Below are 26065 nucleotides of genomic sequence, written 5' to 3'. Positions count from 1 at the left end.
TTCTTTTTTTTTAAAGATAATCCAGGTTGATGGTGATTCTTGAATTAGTTTGGCTCTGTTTGGGAGTCTTTTAGCCTCTTTTTGTTGCCAGTGGAGTTTCTCTGAGTTAGAACTGTACATCAAGAACTTGACCTGATTTCTTTCTCCATGATACTTCCTGCTCTTAAAATACTGATCAGATGAAACTGCTTTAAATATCTTCTTAAAAAGAGATAAATATATGTTTTATCGATTCTGTCTTGTGTTCTGGTAGATGCTTGGCATTGTAAAAGCTCTTACTAAAAACTGGTGTCAAGTTAAGCATCTAGGAATTCCATTAGTTAAACAGACAAGTTAATTTAGGTCTAGATGCCATTTCAGTACGTAGTGGTCAGGAAAGCTGGCTCGATGGCTCTGACGTGAAGGGAGAAAGGAAGCATTAGGAAGTGTCGTGACGGGAAGTCCTCTAAATCCATAGTACCTCTTCTGTTCTCCTTCACACCTTGGCTGGAAGTTCAAGTTGACCCACAGCCCGGATGGACATGCCGGGCCAGTGGAATCAGAATTGCTGGGGATGAGACCCAAAGTGGTTTTTCAGGGTCCCCAGGTGATTCCGTTGTAAAGCCAAGAGTGAGAGCCACTGACTGGGAAGTGGTTGAGGTCATGGCGTTGAGAGATTAGGGTGGTAGCAGTGGAGATGAAAAGATGAACAGGGAGTCCAGACGTGGCCATGGATTTGGGTAAAGGATGTGGAGACAATCCAGATTTCAGCAGGGTGGCGGATGCCATTGAGATGACAGCAGTGGAGAAGAAGCTGGTCCAGGGAGGCCAGGGCTGCACCCTCAAGAAGCTGAGTTTGATGTGAGACACGTTCGAGTTGCTGGCTGGACGTGTCCAGTCGGAGGATCTGTCCAGTTTAGTGACATCGTGGTTTGGAGTTCAGGCAGGATGTCTAGGCAGATGGTAAGGATTTAGACTCACTGCTCTGTAAATGCTCGTTGGCACCACGAGAACAGATGGTGTTGCTCAGAGCATATCTGCAGAGAAGGGCCGGAGGCCTAGGACCAAATCCCAGCATAAAGGACAACCTGTGAATGAGACAGTAGGAGGAGAGCCAGTGCAGTGCGGACCCAGGAGTCCAGGGAGTCTAGAGGAGGAGAGGGGCGTGCTTAGCAGGATCATTTGCTGCTGAGGCTCCAGGCAGGATGAGGACTGAGCAGTAACTCCCTTGTCTAGTGGTGTGCAGAGGATTGGTGGCTTTGGACATAGCAGGTGGAGGGACAGGGTGGGCTTTGGAGTGAGTGGAAGTAAGAAATGGAGTTGGAGAGTGTAGGTGACACATCCAAGAAACGTGGCAGAGACACTAGTGCTAGTGTGAACTAGCACTAGTTCACACTGCTAGAAGGGAGGTTGCGTTGAGTGAGCAAAAGGAGTGTTTGTTTAAATGTTGGTAGGAAGGAGCCTAAGCGGGGAGAAGATGAAGTCCAGGAGAGAGGGGCTGTCGGTGGACTGGAGAGTTGTTCTACAGGAGAAGGGGTACCTCTTCACAGCTGAGGAGGCGGGAGGGATGAGTGTGATGCAGCTGGCACTGTGGGAAGTTACAGGAACCACATTCTGATGGTCTCTCTCTGTGAGATAGGAGGCAGGGTTGTCTTCTGAAAACCCAGGAGAGGCTGCAGGCGGGTGTGATGGGTGGGAGTGGAGAGGATTGGGAGTGGGTGTGGCATGTGGGGGTGAGACAGGGCAGGCACGGGTAGCTGGGCACCGTCGAGTGCTCAGTGGAGTTGGAGAGTGTAGATGGAGGGGCTGCCAGTGGGTCTCCCCGCAGAGCCAGCGTGCTCACTCACAGAGGTCACCTGGATTTCTGTGTTAAGGGAAACGGACACGGACGGCCAAGCATCCGGAGGCAGCGACTCGGGGGGCTGGAACTTCCCGGACTCAGAGAAGAATTCCCTGAGTCTTGAGAATGGAACTCTTCAGCCATCGGATTTAGAAAGAGATAAGGTACATTTGCTCGTGCTAGAGTGACTAACGTTTGTCATCTGTCGGGGCATTTTGGAGTCACTTTTGTATGAAGCCTGCTGCTTTAGTGGCCTAGGTGGTCCCTCTTGGCAGCCTGTTTTGGAATTTTGCTGTCAGTGAATTGACAGATAAGAGATTTTGTTCTGTCTGATTACACAGAGATTGAGACCTGAGAATCTGGACTCGGGTCTATTCTAGTGCTGATTTCTGCTCTCTGGAGCCCTGCTGTCCTGTTGTGGAGTCGGCATTTCCCGACACTGGGACATATAGTGGGAGTTGGGTCGGGGGTGAATGAGGTTTCACATATGAAATGACGTTCTAGCTCTCTTGAGGAGACTGTGTGTTTTGCATATTGGGGTTACACATAGAAGGTACCAGAATTTTGTGATTAAGTTTTATTTATGGATCGTAAAAGCAAATGTATTACTTATGCTACTTACATAAAACTTTTTTGATTAATTGGTTTCATGCCTGTTTAAGTTTACAAAAAGCTATATTTTCAGGAATTTTTTAAAGCACAGTGGTGTAGTTTCTCTCAGGCAGTGTGGACCGGTGGCTGTCCCCTGGTGATCCTGCAGTCCCCCTTGAAAAGCGGATGGGAGTCATTATGTGTTCAGATAGAGGTTGCAAAAGTAGAGAATAAGCCACTGTTCCACGACAGCCACTTGCAATAAATAGCCAGCATCGATCTGCTTTCCATTTCCAGGTCTCATTAGTCAAGTCCTCTGCATAGAGAGCACAGTGGTGCCATTCAGCATTGCCTGCGTCCACACCGAGTGCCACGTCCTGGCCCTCGGGTGCCTTCCCCTATGGGATCTGGTCACTGTGGTTTGCCCACCTGCATGGGTTGTGCGCGTCCCTGCAAGTGAAACTAGAGTCTAGTGAAAGACAGGGAGACCGTCCTCCTCAGACGTTACAGTGAACAGGGAAGACGTCAGACTTTGATGGTCATATCTGCAGTTTACTGAATTGTTGGAAATGTGCATGTTCAGTATTTCTGATTACCTTCTTTTCTTCCCCCAGAAGAAAGACATCCCAAAGAGGCCTTTCTCTCAGTGTTTATCTACAATTATTTTTCCTCTCTTTGCAGAGGTAAGATATCCAGTTGACTTTTAGGGGGAGATGGGGGGATAGGATGGGGGCAGGCCCTCCTGTGACAGTGTTGCAGGAGGATTTGGGAGATTAGAATAAGCCAGCACAAGCAGACGGAGAGCCTGCTCCGTGAGGCCGGCTGGAGTCGGGCACTGCCTTCCTGGGCACCGTCCAGCCCCTCCTGGGAAACGTCACTGTGTCGCTGCCTTGAGTGTATAGATGGGGTATCAGCGACTGGCCTGAGTCACTTTGTCACCATGGTGATTTTTAGCTTCAGTTGTGCTGCTTTCTACAAAATCGATTTGGATGCAGCCTCCTCTCTTTGCCACAGACAAATTTATAGCAATGTAAAAAGTGGATTTCTTTTTAAAGGAGACATTGGATTCCCTGGCATCCCCATGTTTCTCATTGAGCCCCCAGATTAACCTTAATCCTTACTCGTATCCAGAGAGGTCACTTACCCAGCAGGGCTGCTGGTTTCCTGTGTGCCTGGCCCATTTCAGTTCCTCGTTCTGTGACTGACTGCATCTGTGTGCCAGCTCCTGCTCGTTCTCAGGGGAGCCCTCCCTGCCTCCTGTGGATGTCTGTGTGCATATTGCATTTTGAGATATTTTCAAGAATGGATTTTATGAGAATGAAGATTATTCGTCATCTAGTTAGTAGCTGATTTGAAAATAAGTTGGAAATACCCTGTCTCTCATCTTCTTATGCCCCCTTCCTGGTGCAGGCTACCTTTAAGATAACTTAGAATGAGTCACACCAGTACCTTCCGTTAGTGTGGTGATTCAGAGCTTTCCAGGGAGGCTGTATCAGGAGATCCTCATACTTGAGGTGGATGGTCTAGGGTGGGAAGGAAGTGTCACGCACACAGGCTCATTCTCGCCTTCCACTGGCCTGAACCTGGCTTGCACAATGCCTTCACCTTGGCAGTGCCCAGGGTATTCCCGACCACCCTCAGTCCTGCTCCCTCTTCCCAGCTCCCATCCCTTTCCTGGCCCAGCTTCTGCCCTCATGAGTTTGCCTAAGGGCCCTGGCTTCCAACCTGGCAAATCGGGGCCCAGCTGGAGGGGCCCTGGCCTGAGCCTGAAGTGCCAGTTGAAACCACTGAACACACTGGTTTCAGATGGAAAACCAAACAGCACAGGGCAGGTAGAGGCCCCTCTGTGTCGCTTTCTGGCTCCAGCCATGGCCCATTTTTTGGCTGCCCTTGCTCATCCTAGGATGTCCATAAGACCCCATTTTGCTTTATTATGTTGTTTGGGAGATTGGTCCTTCTGGTGTCTAGATGCTCCTTTGCTTTCCTGCAACCCTGCATTGACACTTCCCTAGGATCAATCAGGCAGTTAGGGAAAATGGCACAGATTTTCTCAGTTGTCTGAAGCTGTTTATTTTTTATTGGGTACATGAAGAAGCTATTCTGAAGTCATTATTCAGAATTAATAAATTTATCCTAAATGTAATAATTTGATTTTTTTCAGCTAACCTAGAGGTGAACTCACAGGTATCTTTTCCTGTATGTTTGTATTATTAATATTTGACAACCTGTGTTCAGTGTGCATCATTTTATGTAATAGTCATAAAGGTCAGTACTTAAGGATCATTGTGCCTATGTCTATAGATGAGGACATTCCCTGACATCACTCTGTGTGCCCAGATGGCTCACTCAGGTCGGGGTTGATTGATAGAGCCTGTCCAGCAACAGCCTGTGGGCAGAGGATCTTTCCCGTGGGTTCAAGGGGCGGAGTGGGCAGTGGAAGAAGGTGGTTGTAGGACAGGGCAGGGAGGCAGAGTGGTGGGTTGCAGGCTACTCACCCAGCACTTATAAGTACTGTTGTCCTTAGTTGTTGTATGATTGGGAGGCCTAGATGGACACAAGCAGCTGTCTCCAAGTCGGCTGTGTTGCAGTCCGTGACGAGAAGGGACATAGGGAACAAACTCTGGGAAGTGCCAAGCAGACGCCCTCAGCACCCACCGGCCCCCCCAATGGCGGGCCTTTCCGGGTCTCCTGTATGTCCTTTTAGAGGGAGAAGGGAGAAGCCCTTGTTTTTAGAAGGAAACTGATGCTGGGAATGACAGCCTATGTTCACAACAGCTTGAAAAGCCAAAGCTAAATATTTTGTGAACTGTTTCTTAAAGATGAAATCGGGGAGGGGGCTCCTGAAGAGAGTTGGTGCCTGTTAACTCCACGCCTGCCCACTGGAGCCTGTTCTGAGAGGCTGTCAGTCCTGCGCGCTGCTGCATCTTGACCTGGGCGCTCTCCTTGCACAGTGCACGTTTTGGTCACATCCCAGAAAGAGACTTAGAGTTGACCTTAAACTGAGGGAGGTGCCTAAAGACACTGTTAAGATTTCTCGTGGGAGTAGAGGTGCCAAGATGAACATTGCAGATTCCCAGAATTTAGGGCTGCCACCTATTTACATGAAATAGAATGCTTTGACAGCACTCTGGACCAAAGAGGCAGTTTGCTGGAGTCTTAAGAACCAACCCATTAAGATTAGGAGCTAATCTTTAGATGGCCCACACTGCAGCTTCCGTGTGGAGAGCAGAGCTGAGTGATTTTGAAATTGCTTTTCTGAGATAAGATTAAAGTTGAAATGGGAAAAGAAAACAGGGCAGACGCTGTGATCAGAGTTTGAAAAGATGCACGGACAACTAGTATCTCTGTTTTTTCCTAGTGAAGGTGGTGACTTAAGTCTAACTGATGCCCTTTCTATACATAGTGTTCTCAGCGTTCAAAAAGCTGTCACCGAAAGGAATTGGAAGTCACCCAGCAGCTGAGCTGAAGCTGCTTCTGGGACTTGGGTGGCTGGAGCAGTTATGGTCCACACCTTAACGTTACTCCTTAAAGTAGATGCTCATTGGTTCCTGTGCTGTTCACGTTTGTGTGGTTTCAGTTGAAGGAGAAGAGCCAGGCGTGCGGAGGTAACATGGGGTCCATAGAAGAACTGCGAGGGGCCATCTACCTGGCAGAAGAGGCGTGCCCTGGGATCTCGGACACCATGGTAGCCCAGCTCGTGCAGCGGCTCCAGAGGTAACTGCCGTCAGTGCCCCCAAGTCAGGGTCACTGCTTTCAGGGAGAAGAGCCCCATGAAGGCCACGCCGTGTTTGCCCTGTGGCTTCCTAAGGCTGGGTGTGGGAACAACTTCAGGTGGACTGCTTGTCAGTCTGTCAGTTGGATGCTCTCTCTATTCCTGGTCTGTCCTTGTTAGCTTCCAGGCCACAGGGATGAAGCAGAATCAAGTTAGAGAAGACTTTTGTTCTGAATTATATAGATCAATATGAATGAATAATTGAATGCTATGAATCTGGAAACTACTGGGAAGGACCACAGAGCTTTGTGCGGTTGTAGCATTTGCCACATAAATACAGAATGACGTCAAGATATCTGTCTGTTCTTAATGATGCAGCCTAATTATCAGCCAGAGAAGTATAGTCCTTGGCCAGATGTTTGTAACTCTCTGTTTGGCTTTATGCTTTCAAGTTGTGTCCAGAAATGCCCAAAGTTTGGGCTCGGAGAGTTCATTGGGAATGGATGCAGGCGTGGTCTGTGCCAGTTCCCAACGCTGCCTTGTGCCCAGAAGCCTTGTCGTGATGGTTGTAATGGCGCTCCGTCTGCGCCAGCCTGAGGGTGCTTCCTGTCACTCCCTCCCTGTCCCCCTCCTTTAGTTGCAGACACAAGGTGACCTGTACCAACACCGTGCAATTGAAAGACGATATGAGCCGCACATAGAATTTTACATTTTCTAGTAGCCACATTAAAAAAAGGTAAAAACGGAACAAGTGAAATTAGTTCTAATAGTATATTATTTTTTAACCCACTGCATCCAAAATATTACCATTTCAACTTATAATCAGTATAAACAATTCTCAGTAAGGTATTTCACGTTCATTTTAGTACTAAGTCTTTGCAACCTTGTGTGTGAACAGTTACCACCAGCACCTCTCAGCATGCACTCGCCACACCTCAGGTGCTCGGGAGCCCCTTGCGGCGAGTGTTCACCACATATAACGTGGGTATAATGACCCACTGTCGACAGCGTGGTTAAATTTTACGTTCCAGTGACGCTTTAGGGGTACTAGGTCAGTCTTCTCGTCTCCAGACTATTCTCTCGTTTTTCTTGCCTTTGTGACGTGTGAACGCTCTCTCCTCCTCGGCCATCAGATGAGCCTGCTCCTAGGGTCCTTACCTGGTCCCCACAGGCCTTGGCTGGTGCCACCTGTTTGCTCCTTTCTGCTCCCCAAGCTCTTCCTCTGTGTCCGCACCCAGATGCTGCCAAACCACAGTGGCCGTTGCTAATGCTTCCTACCCGTTTCCTCCCAAATGCGTTACTTCAGTGGATCACCTCAGCAGACATGAGAGCCGACTTTTGTCTAAAGCATTTTCAAAGGCTTCCTCTGTGTTAGTTTGAATGAACTTGTGGATCCTCCTGTGTGGCATCAACTCCTCGTTGATGGAGGCATCATGTTTTCCGTGAAGGAGGCATTTATGTTTCTTGAAAGTGAGTCTTATGGGGCCGGCCCCGTGGCTTAGCGGTTAAGTGCGCGTGCTCCACTACTGGTGGCCCGGGGTTCGGATCCCGGGCGCGCGCCAACGCACCACTTTTCTGGCCATGCTCAGGCCGCATCCCACATACAGCAACTAGAAGGATGTGCAACTATGACATACAACTATCTACTGGGGCTTTGGGGGAAAAAAAAAAAGGAGGAAGATTGGCAATAGATGTTAGCTCAGGGCTGGTCTTCCTCAGCAAGAAGAGGAGGATTAGCATGGATGTTAGCTCAGGGCTGATCTTCCTCACAAAAAAAAAAAAAAAGAAAGTAAGTCTTAGGAGCTGTGGGTAAAGCGTGCTTTTCTGGAGGATCTTATGTAATCGTTTGCTGTCTGGGAGAGTGCCGAGTATTTTAAATGCCTCAAAAGAGGGGCTGTAGGTTGGAATGTTTGTGATGAGTCCCGGAAAACACGTTCTCAGCCATCTCCTGTGACGGGGGTCAGTTTTGAGGTGGCCTTGGGGGGGATCTTGGCCGTGAGGGCGTCCTCACTCTGACCCTTTTTTGTGTTCCAAAGCAAGACAATACTGTAGGATTACTGAACAGTACCCATGATCCCACCACTTTAGCCCCATCATCATCATAATCATCATCTTTGGTGCATTGCCTTCCATTGTTAATGCAAGTTTTTTACATTTCTGCAAATTATAGTGCAGGTATAATTTTTTGGACATTCTTTCGTATTTATTTGGGATAAAGAAATTGTGTATGTAAAACTACTATACATGCATAATTTTGTGTACACTTATTAACTTGTGTATATTTTTCATATTGCTTAAATGTAATTATAATTTTTAATCTCTATTTTATTCAGCTTCCTTAATTTACTTAACCATTTCTCTATTGTTGGACATCAGAGTTGTTTTCTAATTATCATAATTACAAAAAACCTAAGAGATGACTCTAGGAAGTGGGTTACTTGAACAAGCATCAATATTTTTGTGGCCAAAAAGGGTTTCTTGAACTGCTGCTCAAATCGGCCATATACATACATCCCTGGAATCTTACTGTGTCACTGGGTATTACTGAGTTTTCAATTTTTAGAAGTTAATTATAAGTAAATATCATTTACTGTTTTATTCACATCTTTTTTTCTCCTGGGAGGCTGAACACATTCTTTTTGTCATATAGTTTTAGTTCTTTATGAGTGAATTGAACCTACCTGTGAGAAGTTTTTGTGTTGGAACCATGATTTTCTTAATTTCTATGAATTATTTATATAATCGTTAGCCCATTGATACTTGTTCCACTTAATTTTTTTGTGACTTGAGATTATCCATAAAAACTAGGATTTTGGTTATTGTTTGAATTTTTGCCAATTAATTTAATTTAGAGAAGTGACATTTATTTACTTCTATTTCTCTTTTTGTTTTTTCCTAGATACTCTCTAAGTGGTGGAGGAACTTTATCCCACTGAAATTCCTTTGTCATTTGGGGTTTTGTTTTTCCTTTTTTCTTCTTCATCCTCCTCTTTCTTAAAAGTCAACGAGAGCCTTTGCTGACTCCGCTGAAGAGGCGCGCCATCGAGGGGCTGTCCTCCCCGCCACGGGTGCCTGTCCAGGCTACACAGTCCTTCCTTGCGGGCCTTGGCCACGTGATGTCTCCAGATGGGGTGGGGAGGGTCAGCTCCTTCAAGCGATCATTTTATTTTATTATTATTCTTGTTTTTAATTTTAACCATAATGCACATATCAAGGAAAGTGTCTTTCAAAACAAAAACAAACCCTGAAATGTATATTTGGGATTACGATAAGGCAACTGAAGAAATGAAACCTCAGGTATCCTGCTTTAAGTTGATGACTCCCCCTCCCCAGGAGCTGGAGACTCACTCTGGTGGATCAGTGTACAGATGTGTATATAGTGTCATTTTTACGGAAACCTTTTTGGCGTGCATAAGGAATCACTGTGTACAAATTGGCCAAGTGCTTCTGTAGATAATGTCAGTGGAGTAAATATTCGACAGGCCATAACTTGAGTCTATTGCCTTGCCTTTATTACATGTAAATTTTGAATTATGTGACCAGTGATTTGGGTTTTATTTTGTATTTTCAGGGTTTGCCATTAATAATAATTAATGCCCCTCTTATGGAACGCTCCTATTTGTACCTCAACAAATGCAAATTTTCCTCTTGTCTGCCCAACAGCCCTTTTGGTACACTTAGAAGTTGATTTCCTTTTTCATTGATGGTACTATTTCTTAGTGTTTTAAATTGAAACATATCTTGCCTCATGAAGCTTTAAATTATTATTTTAAGTTTCTCCCCAATGAAGTGCTCTCGTCTGCCATTTGTTTGGAATCGTGCCACTGCCAACCCTCGCCGGCTATACCGTCCTTTCCAGTATGATTTTTCTGTTGCACCTTGTAGTGAAATCTGCATATCATCTTTCCCACCTAAAAATGTCTGAATGCTTACACAAATAAATTTTATAACACACTTATTTTGCATACTCTCCTTGAAACATGACTCTTGACAGGGGAGTATGTGTGTGTGTGTGTGTGTGGATGAGATGATGAGACATTTCAGCAGGCTCCAGGAAGAAGTGCCCACATTCAAAACGCTGAATGTCCAGGTCAGTTCGCTATGCAACTTCTAAAAAATTGGTCACTGAGAAGATACAGTGAATATTGCCGATTTGTAAAATTGCTCTCTCTTCCCAGAGACCTCGATTAAGGATTGTTTTGTTTCTTAAAGAAGCCTGTGTCTGCTGGTTAGTCAGCCAGGTGTCTGTATTTTTCTTAGCTTGTGGCAGGGCCTGACGTGCCAAGGGGGGAAATCATCTCTGGGTCTCTGGGATGGGAAATAGAGATCCTGCAGCAATTTTTGACTGTCTGGGTACATGTGTTGTTCTTTTATGTTTGTTGATAAGAATCATCAGTTGTCATCTCTTGTTGGAGTAGCAGTTCTTGAGAGGGAAGACAAAGGATTTTTGGAAGCAAGGAAGTTACAGGGCAAACTTCAAGATGAAAGGTCAGATATCTGGGCCCATGGCCTGGAAGTTACAGGGAGAGGACAGAGGCCTGAGCCAGAGACATTTGAGTGGGTGAGTATTGTTTAGATTTGTTAATGGAGTCTAGTTTTTAAACACTAAAATTAAATCATGATTTTTTTATTAGAAGTAGATTTGGGTTGGATATTAATTTCTGTAAGGGCTATGTTTTGGTTAGGGGAAATAGAACTGAATTGCTAATTCTTATTGTGCATGTCATTCTGCAGCAAGAATGTTAACTTGAACAATAAAACTTAAGAATATTTCATTTTGTGTTTCTAGACTATTCAATCATATGAGGGAACTGTTTATTTCCCTCTGTGAGGCATAAGCCAAAGATCAGTTTGTCCATTGTAGGAGAAGAATCACTCAAAGAAATGAAGCAGTGTTCCCCCAAATGCGCTGCTTGTCTGGTTTTAAGAGAGCCAACGTAGACAGCAGCTTTCTGATGTAGAGTTTCACATTTGCAAATTGACAATGACATCAAGACTGGATGCTGAAGCCAATCTCAGGAGTGGTGGTTATGCTGATAGGGGGACTGGACTCCAGTTAAGCATGCTGGTGTGAATGGTTAGTAGATACTCTGCCATCACTAGACTATCATACACAGCGCCGTCTCCAGGATAAAGCAACAAATTATTCTTTTAGAGTTTATTGGAAGCATCTTCTGTCGATTAAGCTTCTTGGGAAAGATGTGGTTTGACTGGATTTTAAAAGTGGATTACTTCTCCCATACAGTCTCTCCTGGTTTGTTACTTTCTGTAGACAGAAAAACTCAGCTGATGTTTTTAAGGGCATCTTATTTAGCCAAGGAGGCTAGCATTTTGTGTATGCACTTCAAATCTTTATTAAAAGACAGACCAAGGTACCAGAACTACAGTGGAACTGGCCTCAGACAATCTAAACTGCTGCTGGTGTTTCACCAGACCCGTGAGCTCAGCGTTTGAGATGGATTTACTAACACTAGGAAGATTATGGATGCCAAACCCAGCAGTTAACAGCTTGTCCACTTAGAGACTGCAGGCACCTCATGTGGGGGGTGGTTTCACACAGAAGCAAGCTGCCGCCTTTTGGAAACTGAGGCAGTAGGCTGACTGGCTGGCTGGGTGTTTATGCCTTGCTGAAGTCTTCTTTTCTGTGTCCCAGCTGTCTGCACTAAGCGAGGTGGCCACCAGTGTGGTTTGGGGTACCTGGGCACCCTCACAGAGCTGGTCTCATGATTGTCTTGATGTAACAAGTGCCACACCCCTTCTGAATCCGACAGGGTTCTTCTCAAGTTGGTCCTGTGAAGTGTCTAGTTCAGTTCTTCATGTAGCATTTTGTACCTTTCTTTTGGCAAAACATATGGTCTGTTTATAAGCATTTTTATATTTCCTTCCCTAAAAAAACAGCTTCTGTATTTCTGCTATAAAATATGGCAATAAATGGGAGTGCTCAAGGTGTGTTTTTAAGCACAGTTACTGTCTCATGCAAGAGTCAATAAAGTTCACAGAAAACAATTTGTGTGATTTTGTCTTGTATGTAGAGGGAATAGACTGAATGTTTGTGTCCCCCTCCCCCCAAAATTTGTATGTTGTAATCCTAACCCCCGGTGTGCTGGTATTGGGAACTGGGGCCCTTGGGAGGCCTAGGTCATGAGGGTGGAGCCTCATCAGTGGAGATTAGTGCCCTTATGAAAGAGACTCCACAAAGCTCCCTGGCCCCTTCTGCCATGTGAGGATGCAGCGAAACTGCTGTCCATGGACCAAGAGGAGGGATCTCAGCCGACCCGAATCTGTCGGCGTCTTATCTTGGACATCCTAGCCTCCAGAACTGGGAGATAAATTTCTGTTGTTGATAAGCCACCTAGTCTGTGGCATTTTTGTTACAGCAGCGCCAGTGGACTAAGGGGGAATCTCTGCACCTCTGTCTGTTCCTGGCAGCTTGGGAGTGGTCTCAGCTGCCCACATGATTTGGACTTAAGTTTTCTTTGAAGTCACAGGGGGGCACAGAGGTGCTAGTTTGGAACCCGAAGTGTCCTGCAAATGGTTTGAAATCATTCACAGATACTGAAGTAGGAGACCACCTCATCCCCAAGCCTTGTAGAATTTAGTGACAGTGAACTACTGGAGGGAGAATTTTCCTGACTGCCTCTGCTGTCTTGGCTGCTTGGCCACTGGGGTCAAATGTACTCAAGCTTCACCTTCCCGGGGTGGGGGCAGCCTCAGGGAACTGGCTTGTCTCCGGGGCCCCTTTCACAAAGGAATTCAGCCCCTCCCTGCTTTGCTCTCATCCCTTGGGTTTTAGTCCTTGTCTTTTATAGTCACTGACAAGCAGTCTCCTAGAAATGTTCTGTTTCCCCAGTACCAAGTTGGAAGGAACAGCTAGACGAAAATATCAAAACAAGTTTTCCAAAACATGTTGTCTGTCTTAATGAGCAGTGGAGTCTCTGTTCTTTTTCTGTTTCCCACCCACCCTGCAGTGACCATCGAGCTCTGCCCCCCAACCCACCCGCATCAGATGAAAATAAAGACAGACTAGATTGGTGGTTTTGCCTTAAAACTTCAATATGCTGGATTGTGGCGTGAGGTATTTTTATTCCCTTTTGTTAGTACTTAAAACCGTCTGGTACATATTGTAAGGCAAATGATTAACACAACTCAAGCTACTCGTCCATTTGTACATTGCCATCTCCACGTCCACCAGTCACAGCTCCACGGGGTCGGGGCACACCTGCTTTTCTTAGTGAGGGGCTTTCCCAGCTGTGGTGCAGGGCACTGGAAGAGAACTGTGTTGTGTTGGTCGCCCCCTCTGGGGGCTGCATCGGATAGGGCTTAACAATACAAGGGGAATAGCAGCCACCTGATCCCCAGAGAGACTAGGCAAACAGATTCTGACTAGTGGGCCCAGCAGTTACTGGAAACCATGTTCCTTGTGTAGTCCGACTATCAAGGATATGCAATGTCATACTGTCGGTACCCCATGCCTGGGGCAAATGAGTATAAAAAGGAGAAAAGAATGTTGTTATTTGAAGACAGGCACGATATATACTACTACTGAATGTGCAGTTCCGAACCACAGCTGCAGGAGGATATAGGTATGATAACGGGGGCCAGGGACTACGCACTATTATTGCAGTGCTTCTGCATCCACCGGAAGCTCACAAAAACTCTCCATAACATAACATACCACAAATGGCCCTGATTTCTGACATACAGGTTTTCATGCTTGTGAAACAGACAGCAAAACACCACAGCTTAATATCTTCCCATTGTATACACCACTCACAGTACAGTGATAGTCCAGACATCGCACTGGATTTCTGCTTCTCTTAACAGAAAAGAACCCGCTACAGTTTGAAAACAGTAATCACTTAAACAATTTGGTCAACTTGCGCCAAGAAGTAGGTCTGGTAACCAGCGTTTCATGGGAGCACGAAACCCCAAAATGGAACGTAGTGTGCTGCAAATTGCTTATTAATCAAAGAAGTAAATCCTACTAACGTCCTATTGTTATAAAAGTAGAAAGATTGAAAAAAACGAAATCTGAGAATGATCTCATTTGCTTAAGATTGTGCCATGTGTATCGCAAACACTGGAAAATCCATTTTTTAAAATGCAGCAGCCTAGAAATCAAAATAATAAAAGTTTCTTTAAGAAAAAGAAGAGCACTTGCCCTGTCTTTTGGTTGAACGGATGTGTTTGTACTGCTTTTAAGGTGCAGTTGTAGAGGAAAAAAATGTCATTTGGCACTATATTAGTGACAATGTTTTAATACTGGCACAAGCTAAAAACAGCCCACCAAGAGAATGATAGACAAGACGCCACCAGCGTTGGAGGTGGGAGCACTTCCATTCAGACGAGAAATTAACAGCTGAAAAGACAAGGTTAAAACGATTCTGTGGAGACAGATGAGAGTTGCTGTAAAACCATGGTTTTGTTTTCCAGACAGGTATCAATTTTACCAGGTTTCATTAGTACAGAAGAAAGCAAATGTCTTCCAGGAAAGCAGCCACTGCTGGAACAATCAATAACTTGTCCTGCCATCAATACACGTGAGATTCTTTGTGACTCAGAATGTGGGCACGGGAGGCCGAGCTGGTGGCACTTCGGATCACTTCCATCCACCTAAGACAAGAAAGTAAAGAACTGTCAAGGGCCACTTTTTATTAACTCCTGTCTGATTTTTTTCTCTGGCTTGTAACAGCCTCGTGACCCTTGGCTGTCATTGCTCACAAAACCACAGCCTGAGGTAATACTGCCCGGTGTGTAATCTGCCGTTTTAGCAGAAGAAGAGTTCTTAAATGAACGGGTAGCACCCAAGTAAATGAAAGCAGGGTTAAGGGTTCCTCTGGGTGTTCCTGGGGAGCACAGTTTGAGAACCATTGACTTGGACATGCTCATTTTGTAGAGAACCCAGAGTGCCCGAGATGGACGTGCCTTGCCCACGTGACATGGCGGCACATCCCATTTAGAGCGGTTAGAGGTAAGGTGGCCTCTGGTTGTTTAGGAGAACTCGACCTCCTGATCTTTCTCATGGAAAATGCTGTGCAGCCCATCCTGCTTAGTGGGAGTTCATTTTATGCATTTGAGTATTCGTGGTATGCTGGCGGTTTTCAGATACATAGGGACATTTGGCATCTAGTGGATGGAGGTCACGGATGCTGCTGGACATCCTACAATCCACAGACCGTCTCCCCTGCCCCCCAAAAGTTATCTGGTCTGAAGTGTCAGTAGTGCCGAGGGTGAGACAGCCTGGAGTGAGCCAAGCTTCCTGCCTTCATGGAGCTTATAGCATGGCTTTAGAAAGCCCCTGATCACACGTCTGTTTAGGCTCTTACCACTCAAGGCTAAACTATCCTCGCCACAACAGTAACAAGATCCCAACTTGGATTAATCCAGCTCCCATGCTCAGTCCCTCAATCGAAGGGTTCCAGTTCGGGATCAGACTTGAGACTTGCTATTCCCTGCGCTCATTTTCCCAACAATGTAGTTCAGGGACTGCTGTTTAGGGATGATAGTATGGGAGGCTTTCAACCCTAGTTTTGAACCACTGTGCTCTTTCCCCTGAACTAACTTTACTAGGGCTTGTGCACAGATCATAACTGGCCCATCAACTAGAAACTCCTGTGGTTGAGTGTCATTGGGTAGTGAGGGAATAAGTTACTGTCCTATCAAACGGTTTCTCCCTAAATGGGGGTGGCAGCTACTGCCCTGTCTGGTCTGTGGCCTGAGGATCCCCCCCAAGGTGGTTCAGCAGTGACAACTGCTTTCGTCGCCTGCTGCGGATGCAGTTCCCAGAGGCCCAGAATTTGTACTTGAAATTTCAGGAACAGACTGAAGCCACTGGTCAAACGTGATAGCCTGGCTCTTTCCATTTTACTTTATTTCTTGGCTAAATGAAGACTACTGCCTCTGGGTCTCATTCTACCATGTAGGCAGGCTTACTAATAAGGTAACTTGAAGAAATATTAGGATTTTTTTCATTCCTCGTGTGGTCTTTTGACCTGAAACAGCCTTTTGGCCATAGCCCAATCAGAAGTATTAGGACTAAACAGCTACTGAAGCTAGAGACAGAAACACATGTTAGAGATGGAAAAGTGCCAAGTGTGTGGCATTAACTGACATGGTACAGGTTAAGGACTGATGCTATTCCCCGGGGAAATTGTGGTTCTACTTGCTTCTATGAGGACAGAAGTGGACTTGCCGCAGAGGGACCCTGGATCTCATGACACACTTTCATTCTAAGCAACTGGCGGGGTTAGAACGACAAGCACATTCTGGAAGGTGTAAATACCCAGGCCCAGCATGGGCAGCAAGTAGCTGCTGCCAGGAGCGCCCTGTGCCCTCACTGGCTCCGGAGAAATCCTGTTGTTCGGGAGAGGAGAGTCCGTTTTCTGCAGGTGCCCTGTGCAGAGGGGAACATTACCTTTCAAATGTGTATTCGCTTTCGGCCCTGAAATAGTACACGTGGGACTTGAAATGCAGCTTGAACACGTAGTCTTTGTGGACGTCCTCAGACTCCGAGGGAATGGTGAGTGAGTAGCCAAGCAGAGGCAGGCTAGCCAGGGGGTGATTGTCCTGGAAAAGGTCAACAGAAGGCGGTTTGGGAGAGGTGGCTGCAGCCTCTCGCCCCACAGCAACTCTGGGCAAGCTGGTCTTGGCTGATGTGCTGTGGTCCAGCTAGTGCATCCTGGCCAGGACATGAGCCATCAATTCAGTCATCTCCCTCCTTGTCCAACCAGCAGACAAATGGCCCTTTTCAGGGCTGGATATGTCAGCAGATGGATGTCAACCTGCCCTCAGAGTTGAGGGTCTCTGATGGACATGCCCTTCCTGGGCAGGCCTGTGGTGGGACTCCCTCCAACACTTGCCTTCTCTCCATCCCTGGCTGGGCTACTTGATGGCAAAGCTCTTCATCTTCCAGAGGAAGGCTGCCCCCCAAGAAGGGAGGGTGTTGTGGAGGGGTCTCTAAGATTCTCCCCTCCCCGGGGCAGGCACACTTAGTGCCTTATCCCAAAGGCCACAGGGCCACTTGCCCTGTGCGAAGCACTTACCTGGTGTGACTTGTAGAAGAACAGGCAGAAGTTCGTGAACACCACCCACAGCTTCTGCCACCCGTTGCTGTTTTTGAATTTCCTCAGCAGATTCCCAGACAACTGATTCTGAAAGACAAGTAGGCCTGTAAGGAGCACCAATGGGGGTGCCTCCACCAGCGGGGTGCGGGCTGGTCCAGTGGAAAGGAGAACTTGGTCTTCACAGTCTAGTGGGACTCTCGGTGTGGGTACTGGACGGGCCCTGCCTACACAGGGCTCACAGGCAGGGGCTTTGGTTCAGAGAACAGGCTTCCTGCGACTGACTTAAGAAAATAGTGTTTCGGGGCCGGCCCCGTGGCTTAGCGGTTGAGTGCGCGCGCTCCGCTGCTGGCGGCCCGGGTTCGGATCCCAGGTGCGCACCGATGCACCGCTTCTCCGGCCATGCTGAGGTCGCGTCCCACGTACAGCAACTAGAGGGATGTGCAGCTGTGACATACGACTATCTACTGGGGCTTTGGGGGGTGGGGAAGGAGGAGGATTGGCAATAGATGTTAGCTCAGAGCCGGTCTTCCTCAGCAAAAAGGAGGAAGATCAGCATGGATGTTAGCTCAGGGCTGATCTTCCTCACAAAAAAAAAAAAAGGAAAGAAAAAGAAAATGGCATTTCTCTCTGATAGGTGGAGAGACCCCCAGGAGGTGGATGGTATGAGCCTGATTGATTAATTCTTCTTGTCACCTGTTATGGTTGAATTATGTCCCCCCAAAAGATACACTGAAGACCTAAGCCCCAGGACCTCCAAATGTGACCTTATTTGGAAATAGGGTCATCCTAGGTATAATTAGTTAAGAGGAGATAATACTAGAGTAAGGTGGGCCCTTAATCCACTAGGACTGATGTCCTTAGAGGAGAGACACAGAGACAGCCACAGGGAAGAGTGCCTTGCGAAGATGGAGGCAGACTCGGGTGACATAGCTACAAGCGAAAGAACACCAAGGGTGGCCAGCGGACCACAGAAGCTGGAAGAGGCAGGGAAGGATACCCCCTCGCACAGGTTTCCAAGGGAGCTTGGACCTCTTGACACTTTGATTTCTGGATTTCTGACCTCCAGAATAGTGAGACACACTTGTTTAAGCTGCCCAGTTGGTGGTGCTTTGTTAGAGAAGCTGTAGGGAAGGACACTCCTCGAGAGTAAGCCATCGTGAGCCCCGTGCCAGCAGCTCCTGACTGCCATCTAGTGGCCCTGGCCTGGGCTGGAAGGCTGGATTGCTGCAGTGCTTTTGGGCCCTGTCCTCCGCCAGGCACCCAAGTGACCTCTCCCCAGGAGCTAGAAGAAGCGTAAACACTGGTAGAAACAGGCATACTAGGGTGTCCTGTGGTCTCCCGAGGCCTGCAGGAGCTGCTGGCGTGGAGCGTTACCGTCAACTCCCGGACAGCCATGATGGGACGCCGAGAGCGGAGGATGCACGTCCTCACTGACTCTCTGAAGCCCCTCAGTGTCACCGCTCAGAGGACTCTGAGAAGGCCCACTCACATCCCTGACAAGCGGGCAGCCCATTACCAGGAAGACTCAAAGAAGACGGAAATGGATGGTGGTGATGGTCGCACAACCTCGTGAATGGAATTACTGCCACTGAATTGTTCACTTAAAAATGGTTAAATGGGCAAATTTACCACAATAAAAAAATATATAAAAAATATATCTGAGTCTGCTTCATTCTATCCCTTCGGTACTTTTGTACTTAATCCAATAAGCATTTTTAAGTACCCATGTAAGGCCCCTATGCTAGGAGCTGAGATGAAAAGAGTTTAAATGTCTCTGCCCTTGAGTTGTTCATGCTCTGATGGGGAGACAGAAAGGAACAGTGAGTTAAGCTGAGAGATCGCAGGAAGGAGACAGAGCCCGTCCCTGTGGACTGGGGCTTAGCTGAACTGAGGGGGACACTGCAGATGGAGTGGGAGGGGGCATCCCAGGCCAAATGTCCCATCCCCTCACCCAGATGCAACCGTCTATCACCCCGTCTGCCTGCCACTCACCCACTGGCAGAAAGGCACAAGAAAATGGGGTGCTCTGAGTTCTAAGCAGGTGATGGTGGCAGACAGACTCTGGGATTTGATGCTTTTGCAAATCCCACATGATTACACGGCAGTCCCACTGTGGAGGTGAGGAGAGGAGCACATCTTCCTCTCCTTACACAGTCATGCGTGACTTAACGACGGGATACATTTTGAGAAATGCGACGTTAGGTGATTTCATCATTGTTCAAACATCATAGAGTGTACTTACACAAACCTAGGTGGTATAGCCTACTATACACCTAGGCTGTGTGGTACTAATCTCATGGGACCATCGTCGTACATGTGGTCAGTCATTGACAGAAACATTGTTACTCAGTGTGTGACTGACTGTACTTTGTGTTTTTATACTGAATCAAATAAATCCCTTCAGACAGTCCACAAGAGCTTTCTCTTAGATGCAATTAACTTGGGAACAAGAGCCAGTCCCAGTGTAGTGTATGCACTTTATTGATCGACCAGATTCTAGGCCAGTATTTCTCCCAAGGCACATTCAGGAGAATGCTCTAACCTTTGCCAGCCACCCTAAATCCTTTCTGGAACTTGCCAGGGTATAAACTCTCTGAATAAATCCTTCTGGCCTTGCCATCCTAGTAGACTAGATGCTTCTTAACAACTGTATCCACTGGTCTTTCTTTGCTCCCATTGTCCTAGCAGTCTCCCAAGTTGCCAACCCCACCAAAATTCTCACTCCCCTTGGCTTCACTCTGATACACATCAGTCCCCTAAACTCTGCTCTCAAGAGCCTGAACCCTTTTGTCTATGTGAATGACCCTTAGGCTGTCTCCAACCTGGCCCACTCTTCATCTGCTGACTTTATGGGAGAGATCAACATCCTTGACCCGGAACCAGCCGATGACCCATTTCCTCGCTGCCTTTCACAGCAGCCTCCTCTCCCCGACTCCCTAACCAAAGGAAAGCCTCTTGGCTCCTCCCAGCTCCCAAACGGCTCAGTCCCCGCTGTGGACTGAGTTGTGTCCCCGAAAAAGATATGTTCAAGTCCAAAGCCCCAGTACCTGTGAAGGTGACCTTGTTTGGAAATAGGGTCTTTGCAGATGTAATCAAGTTAAGAGGAAGTTATACAGGAGTGAGGTGGCCCTCATCCCAATGACTGATGTCCTTGTAAGAAAAGGACATTTTAAGAGAGACACACAGGGAGACCGCCAAGTGAGACAGAGGCAGAAACTGGAGTGATGCCTCTACAAGCCGAGGAACACAGAGGATTGCTGGCAACCACCAGAAGCCAGGAGAGAGGCCTGGAACACATCCTCCCTCAGGGCCTCCAGAAGGAGCCAACCCTGCCAACACCTTGATCTTGGACAACCCCCAGCACTGTGGGAGGATAAATTTCCATTGTTTTACCAGTTTGTGATAATGTGTTACAGCCGCCACAGGCAACAAACAGTCCCCACCCCTGATTCTCCCTCTCACTGCGGATCCTTCCAACTTCGTGGTCCTCACCTGGGGTCACCTGCTGAACAACGCCCACCCTTCTCCCAGATCACACCTCTTAAAAGACGACTTTGATCATTTCACCTCAGAACCCTTCACTGGCCCTACTGCCCACAGGCGAGGCTTCACACTGGCCATCCCAGCATCAGACCCCGCTGTCTAACATGAACCCCCCGTGCCCACTGGCTTGCAGACAAACTTTCTGTTGAGGCCAGCTCGTCTTCACGCTGTCCCCAAACATCCCCGGTACTTGTTTCTACCTGCATGAGTCCTGTAGGAGTCAGAATTGGAAGAGAGAGAGGCTGGTGCGTAGGACGGTGGGGACACATCAGGAGGAAAGGGGCTGCTCCCCTCCCCTCCGCCACACAGTGGAACTTGAGGCCCTGGGAGAACGGGGCTCATCTGCCAGTCAGGGGACATGTGACTCGCAGTGGGGGGAGCCCACCACAGACACCAGACTGAAGCCATGCGCCCTGGGAAGAGGGGTCTGGCAAGGGAGGGATGTTTGCAGAGTGACAGACAAGCCAGTCCCACGAGTCCTGAGCCTGCAGTATTGCCGCCCTGTAGCCACCCCGCCAGGGGCTGCCTTCACGCTCTACAGTTCTCGGCAAACTTTTCCTCAAAGGACCACAGAGTAAATATTTTAGGCTTTTCGGGACAAGAGGCAAAATCAAAGATATTTCTAGTAACCATTCAAAAATGTGAAACCCCTTCTTAGTTCACGGGCTGGACACACTCAGGTGGGTGTGCAGATTGTGGCCTGTGAGCCAGTGTGCTGACCCGCCTCTGCACACTCACTGACCACGCAAAGGACGGCAGCTGTGCAGCCCTGTCACCCCAAAAGAGCTGGGCCTGAGGAAGTGTCTCTGGGCCGCCCAGGACCTGACTTAGGTGCGTTTCCTGCATTCTTGAACACCTACGTGCCTCCAGGGTTAAAAATGAAGTTTCAAGCCTACCCCATTCCCACGCCTTGACAGTCTTAACTACATATCACGCAGGTCTGTATAAAGGGAGGCAGATGATTTCTCTCCCACAGCATTGCACCTCCACCGGCTTCACTGGACTATACTGGACACACAGATCTGATTGGGGATGTTTTCCCACCAGACGGTCACTGGGTCTTCCCTGCTCCCTCCATGCTGGAAAGATTCTCAGTCCCCTGGAAGAAGTCTCCGCTGGCAAGCTTTGCAGACAGAGCCGGTGGAAGTGTGAAGGAGGGCGGAATGCTTAGTACCATAAGGAGGAGAAAGGCCATCCCTGTGGGGCACAGAGGAGAGGGAAGGAAGGAAGGCCAGGCACAGCCGGGGGACCTCCACGTGGCAGAGCCCCACTCCCAGGGCCTGGGCCCAGGACGCCTCCCCTTGAGGGTGTTTTTAGGAGCAGGCACAGGGTTTAGAACACTATCTGTAGCAAAGAAACTCAATACAAGCAGTTCCATAGAACTGAAGGTCACCTTCAGAGAACCACCTCGGAGAGTGGCAGTGGGCCATCCATCAGGAAATGTGGCATATCCCCAACACTGCTGGGGAAAAAGGCAAACAAACCATTGTTCTTGGCTCACATTCTCTCGTGTGACATTTTTTGGGCCAGGCATGTTTAGGAATTCAGAACTTTTCAGGTTTTAGAAAGATAACCCAGGGCCTCTACTATATGGCACCCCAGCCATGGGGTCTGGGCAGAAGCCCAGAATCAAACACAACACGATTCTGTAGTGAAACAGGCACATTCACACAAAACAAGAGAGCCTCCTAACCCTCAGGTCAGGTTCTGCCGCCCATGGGATATGAAGAGAACTCGGCGGTTTTCTGGCTTTCTGGGCTTGACATTTTCTGAAAGGGAATGGCTTAGGGAACTGGACTGGAGGATGCTTAGGGAATGGGGTTTAGAGAGTTCTGGAAGATTCGCGGTTGCAATCTGGGGAGAGCCCATCACCAAGCCAACTCTCAGGGACGACACCCAGAGCTTGCCCGGAGGGGCCGTGTCCTGCGGCTTCTTCCGTGAACTCTACCTGACCGCCTGACACCAGCTTTCCGACCATCCTGCCTCGTCCCACCCGATTGCAGGGAGCCGCTCCAGGATGTGGCGACCCCGCGCCTCGAGCCGCCCGTCCGCCCGCACCGGGCTCTCTGCATGCGTCTCGGGTCACAGGGCTAAATGCAGGATCAGCCTCTGCCCTCCGGCTGACTCGACGAGAGGAAGAACAACGGCGCAGATGGCCGGGAGAACAAAGGAAAAGGAGCACTGTACAGGCGGCAGTGGGGCCGAACGAGGCCAAGACACGCGCTCGCTTTCGTGGGAGAAGGTCAATGCCTGCGAGGCTGGGCGCGCATGCTCAGAAGGACAAGAGTGGCCCATGACCCCACGCCCGCCCCCTGGGCTGGCGGCCGTACCTCCACGGCCACGCTGAAGTCCACCATGGAGACGCTGGTGTTGCGGTGCCAGCACACGTGCACCATGGTGTTGCCGCGGTGCGGGGTCTGGCGCTCCAGCGAGGTGCGCGAGGCACTGAGGTCGTCCTCCGACTCCTGGTCGGCCACCGCGGCCTCATCGGGCGACTCTGCAGGATGCGCAAAAGGCAGTGCTTCTGACCCTTGCTCGCCGGGAAAAGGGCCCCTTTCCCGACCCGTCCCAGCTGCTGAATGGGACTGGAAGGTAGGGGGGACTCACAGCGGTCTGGCCCTGGGGAACCCGTGCACAGACTAGCCACCCTCTGCCTATCAGGGTCCCATGCCAGGGGGCTTCCCAGCAGCCCCTCTGCTTGTCAGGGCTCCACATCTGGGGGCGTCCTGCCAGCCTCTCTGCCAGGGAGCCCCTAACACACCTGGGCCTGGGCCCCTGGATGGCCTTGTGTTCTCTCCCTAGACGCTGACATTCTGTATGACAAGGGGCAATGCTGGCCCAGGAAAGATGACTTCCCTGCTCCCTCAGACTGTTTGAAGGGTTATACTTTTACAAAAAGGAGGCTGCTTGATTTTGAGCTTTAAACACAAATGTGGACCATGGACATGAGGCTCACCGGGAAGGTGATTTTAGTTACAACAGGATGCACTCCCTCTGTAAGCCAGAGCTGGCCTTCCCCTCCACGCTAACTCCTCAAGGCAATGGCCTGGCCTGCACCAGGAAAGCGCCCCTCTCCACACTTACTGTTGTCAGGGGGGCTGCTGGCGAGGAACTCGGGTGTGGGGCCAGTGCTTTTCTCTGCCAAATCAATGGCCATTTGTATGTCCTCGATCCACTTTTCCATCTCGGACCGGGAGCTGAAGAAGAGGTGGACGTCAGGTTTTCAGGCCACAGCAGATAAAAGGGTAAAGAGCTGCGGGGTCAGTTTCCCCAGTTACCTGGCGGCCACGATGATGGACTGCCGCTGGCCCCGGAGGGTGAGGCAGTGGGGCACGCCCCACTCGTCTTCACTTTCCTCTATCTGCGAGACAAGTGTTCATGACATTATTGCAAAAAAAGGAGGGAGACCCTCGATGCATTTTCAAACATTCACTAAACTGGCTACAGGCCAATGCTGGAGAGAAGGTGGGGACACTCAGCAGGGCTCAGAGGAACCAGGAACCACTGCAGAGGGACAAGGGGTCCAAATCAGAAAAAAATCACAATTTGGAAAGGCAGAAGGAAGGTCAAAACATGTTGAATTTTTTTGGCAAAGCCCACAAACTTCCTTCTATGCAACCACTGAGCAGAGTGTGGGTATAAGCCAGGGAAATAATCCTGTGCAGACTGGCACCCTGTTTGCATCTGCCACCCAACGGTCATTAGAATATGGAGCCCTGGCCACTGGCACACCTCCGGGGAAGGACAGCGGCTCCCTGTCTAGCAGTGGGCTCCGTAACTCCACGTGGATGGTGGGGACTGTCTTTCAGGGCCCTGAGGCCGGGCTCAGAGCAGGGAGAGGCAGATTCACGCATGCGGCCCGTCAGCCTGCCTCCTTGCGTGGCTCTAGAAGGAACACACCCGTGCATCTCCCCTCCCTCTAGGGGGCGCCTAACAAGGCCCAGGTTTCCCATGGCACCTGTGATGCTCTCACTTCCTTGTCAAGTCCCTCCTTTTCCTTCCTCACGTCACTGTCCCTGGCTCTTGCTCCCTTTCGCCTGGCCTGCAACCTGCAGGCAGCCCAGAGGGAAAGGCCCCGATCTCGCACCCACAGCGCATACTCACGGTCATGCCGTAGAGCGGGAGCTGCCCGTGGACTTTAAACTGATTCGAGGCCGTCAGCCCCCTGCTCGTGTACAGCAAGACGTCGTTGAACTAGAGGAGCAAGGACAAGTGCGGCTGAGACGAAGGGGCTCCGTTTGAAATCAACAAGTGCGGAAGGTATGTTTTCAGAATCTTGCACGACAATTCGTTGATCTCGACAAATCCAGTCTGAGCAGCTTTTGGCTGCTGCTTCTGCCTTCCAGGTGCCCCCACCCCGGGCGGCCGAGGCCCAGCCCTGTGACCTACCGATCGCAGATCACAGCGAAGACAGACAGCTCTCACCACTTACCAGGAAAAACATGCGCTGTTGGAGCCCCTTCCCGGAGAGCTTGCTGAGGCTTCCCAGGCGAATGAACTCCTGCAGAGAAAACAGACCCCAAGAGTTGACTGCGAGCGTGCGAACCTGGACCAACAGGGAGATTTTGGCTTCCTCATACCAGCGTCCCTTTCAGAGTAGAAATCATAGCCATCATCGTCACTATCTACTGAATGCTCTGCTATGCCGTCTCTAAGCTCCTCTCCTTCCCAAGGACCTGCAAGGTGGGGACCACCATCAACTCCACTAACAGAGGCCCAACGGCGTGCCTGAGGTTGCATATCCTGCGTGGTGGGGCTGGTTCACACTTGGCCTATAACTATGTGCTTAACGCCCAGGCACTATGGGCCTCCTGCTCGAGGGAGGTGACAAAGGCCCTGGCAGGAGAACCAGGAAGACGGATAAGCCACAGCTGAGTGCTGTGGGTAGAGGAATCTTCTCCATGAGTTAAAACTCTGGTTCTCAAAACCCAGTTCCTGTGTTCTAGAAGAGTGAGAAGCAAGTGTGTCTAAGGAACTCTCTCTCTTGGACATAAACTTTTAGAGGCATGGACCATTCCGGGGTACGTTAAAATCAACAACAAAAAACCTATTATTTAAAAAATTCTGGTAAAATAGACATAAAATTTACCATTTGTGACCTTTAGTGCATTTATAATGTTGTGCAATGATAGCTACTGTCTAGGTTCATAACTTTTTCATCACCCCAAAAGGAAACCCCGTGCCTATTAAGCAGTCACTCACCATTTCCCCTTCCCCTTGCAACCACCAGTCTGCTTTTTGTCTCTATGGATTTACTTATAAATTACTGGATATTTCATATAAATCAAATCACATAATATGTGGCCTTTTGTGTCTGGCTACTTTCACTTAGCATGT

General features: G+C 48.8%; 2 protein-coding genes across 7 annotated transcripts in view; one reads left to right on the top strand and one right to left on the bottom strand.

Moving 5' to 3' along the window:
- Positions 1–12071, top strand: part of STK24 (serine/threonine kinase 24) — a 116622-nt gene extending 104551 nt beyond the window's left edge. The window contains exons 8-11 of one of the 3 annotated variants that reach the window (XM_058548409.1): positions 1854–1983; positions 3025–3093; positions 5988–6124; positions 9022–9103. In XM_058548409.1, coding sequence (XP_058404392.1) covers positions 1854–1983; positions 3025–3093; positions 5988–6124; positions 9022–9058 — 373 coding nt within the window. In that variant the 3' untranslated portion in view covers positions 9059–9103. Of the gene's footprint in view, positions 1–1853; positions 1984–3024; positions 3094–5987; positions 6125–9021 lie in introns of all 3 variants that reach the window. The other 2 variants (XM_058548408.1, XM_058548407.1) reach the window with 2 other exon arrangements.
- Positions 12072–13154: 1083 nt separating this feature from the next.
- The window catches only part of FARP1 (FERM, ARH/RhoGEF and pleckstrin domain protein 1), a 285713-nt gene continuing 272802 nt past the window's right edge, over positions 13155–26065 (bottom strand). For all 4 annotated transcript variants that reach the window (XM_058548404.1, XM_058548406.1, XM_058548403.1 and 1 more), the window contains exons 20-27: positions 25161–25229; positions 24833–24922; positions 24007–24089; positions 23813–23925; positions 23059–23225; positions 17165–17272; positions 16537–16688; positions 13155–14735 (exon numbers count right to left, since the gene is read on the bottom strand). In XM_058548404.1, the coding sequence (XP_058404387.1) occupies positions 14654–14735; positions 16537–16688; positions 17165–17272; positions 23059–23225; positions 23813–23925; positions 24007–24089; positions 24833–24922; positions 25161–25229 (864 nt within the window). In that variant the 3' untranslated portion in view covers positions 13155–14653. The remainder of the gene's footprint in view (positions 14736–16536; positions 16689–17164; positions 17273–23058; positions 23226–23812; positions 23926–24006; positions 24090–24832; positions 24923–25160; positions 25230–26065) is intronic.

The sequence above is a fragment of the Diceros bicornis genome, chromosome 9, assembly GCF_020826845.1.
Source record: "Diceros bicornis minor isolate mBicDic1 chromosome 9, mDicBic1.mat.cur, whole genome shotgun sequence".
NCBI classification, from domain to species: Eukaryota; Metazoa; Chordata; class Mammalia; order Perissodactyla; family Rhinocerotidae; genus Diceros; species Diceros bicornis.
Note: the sequence above shows the minus strand (reverse complement) of the source record. Positions and strands in the feature narration are given on the sequence as shown.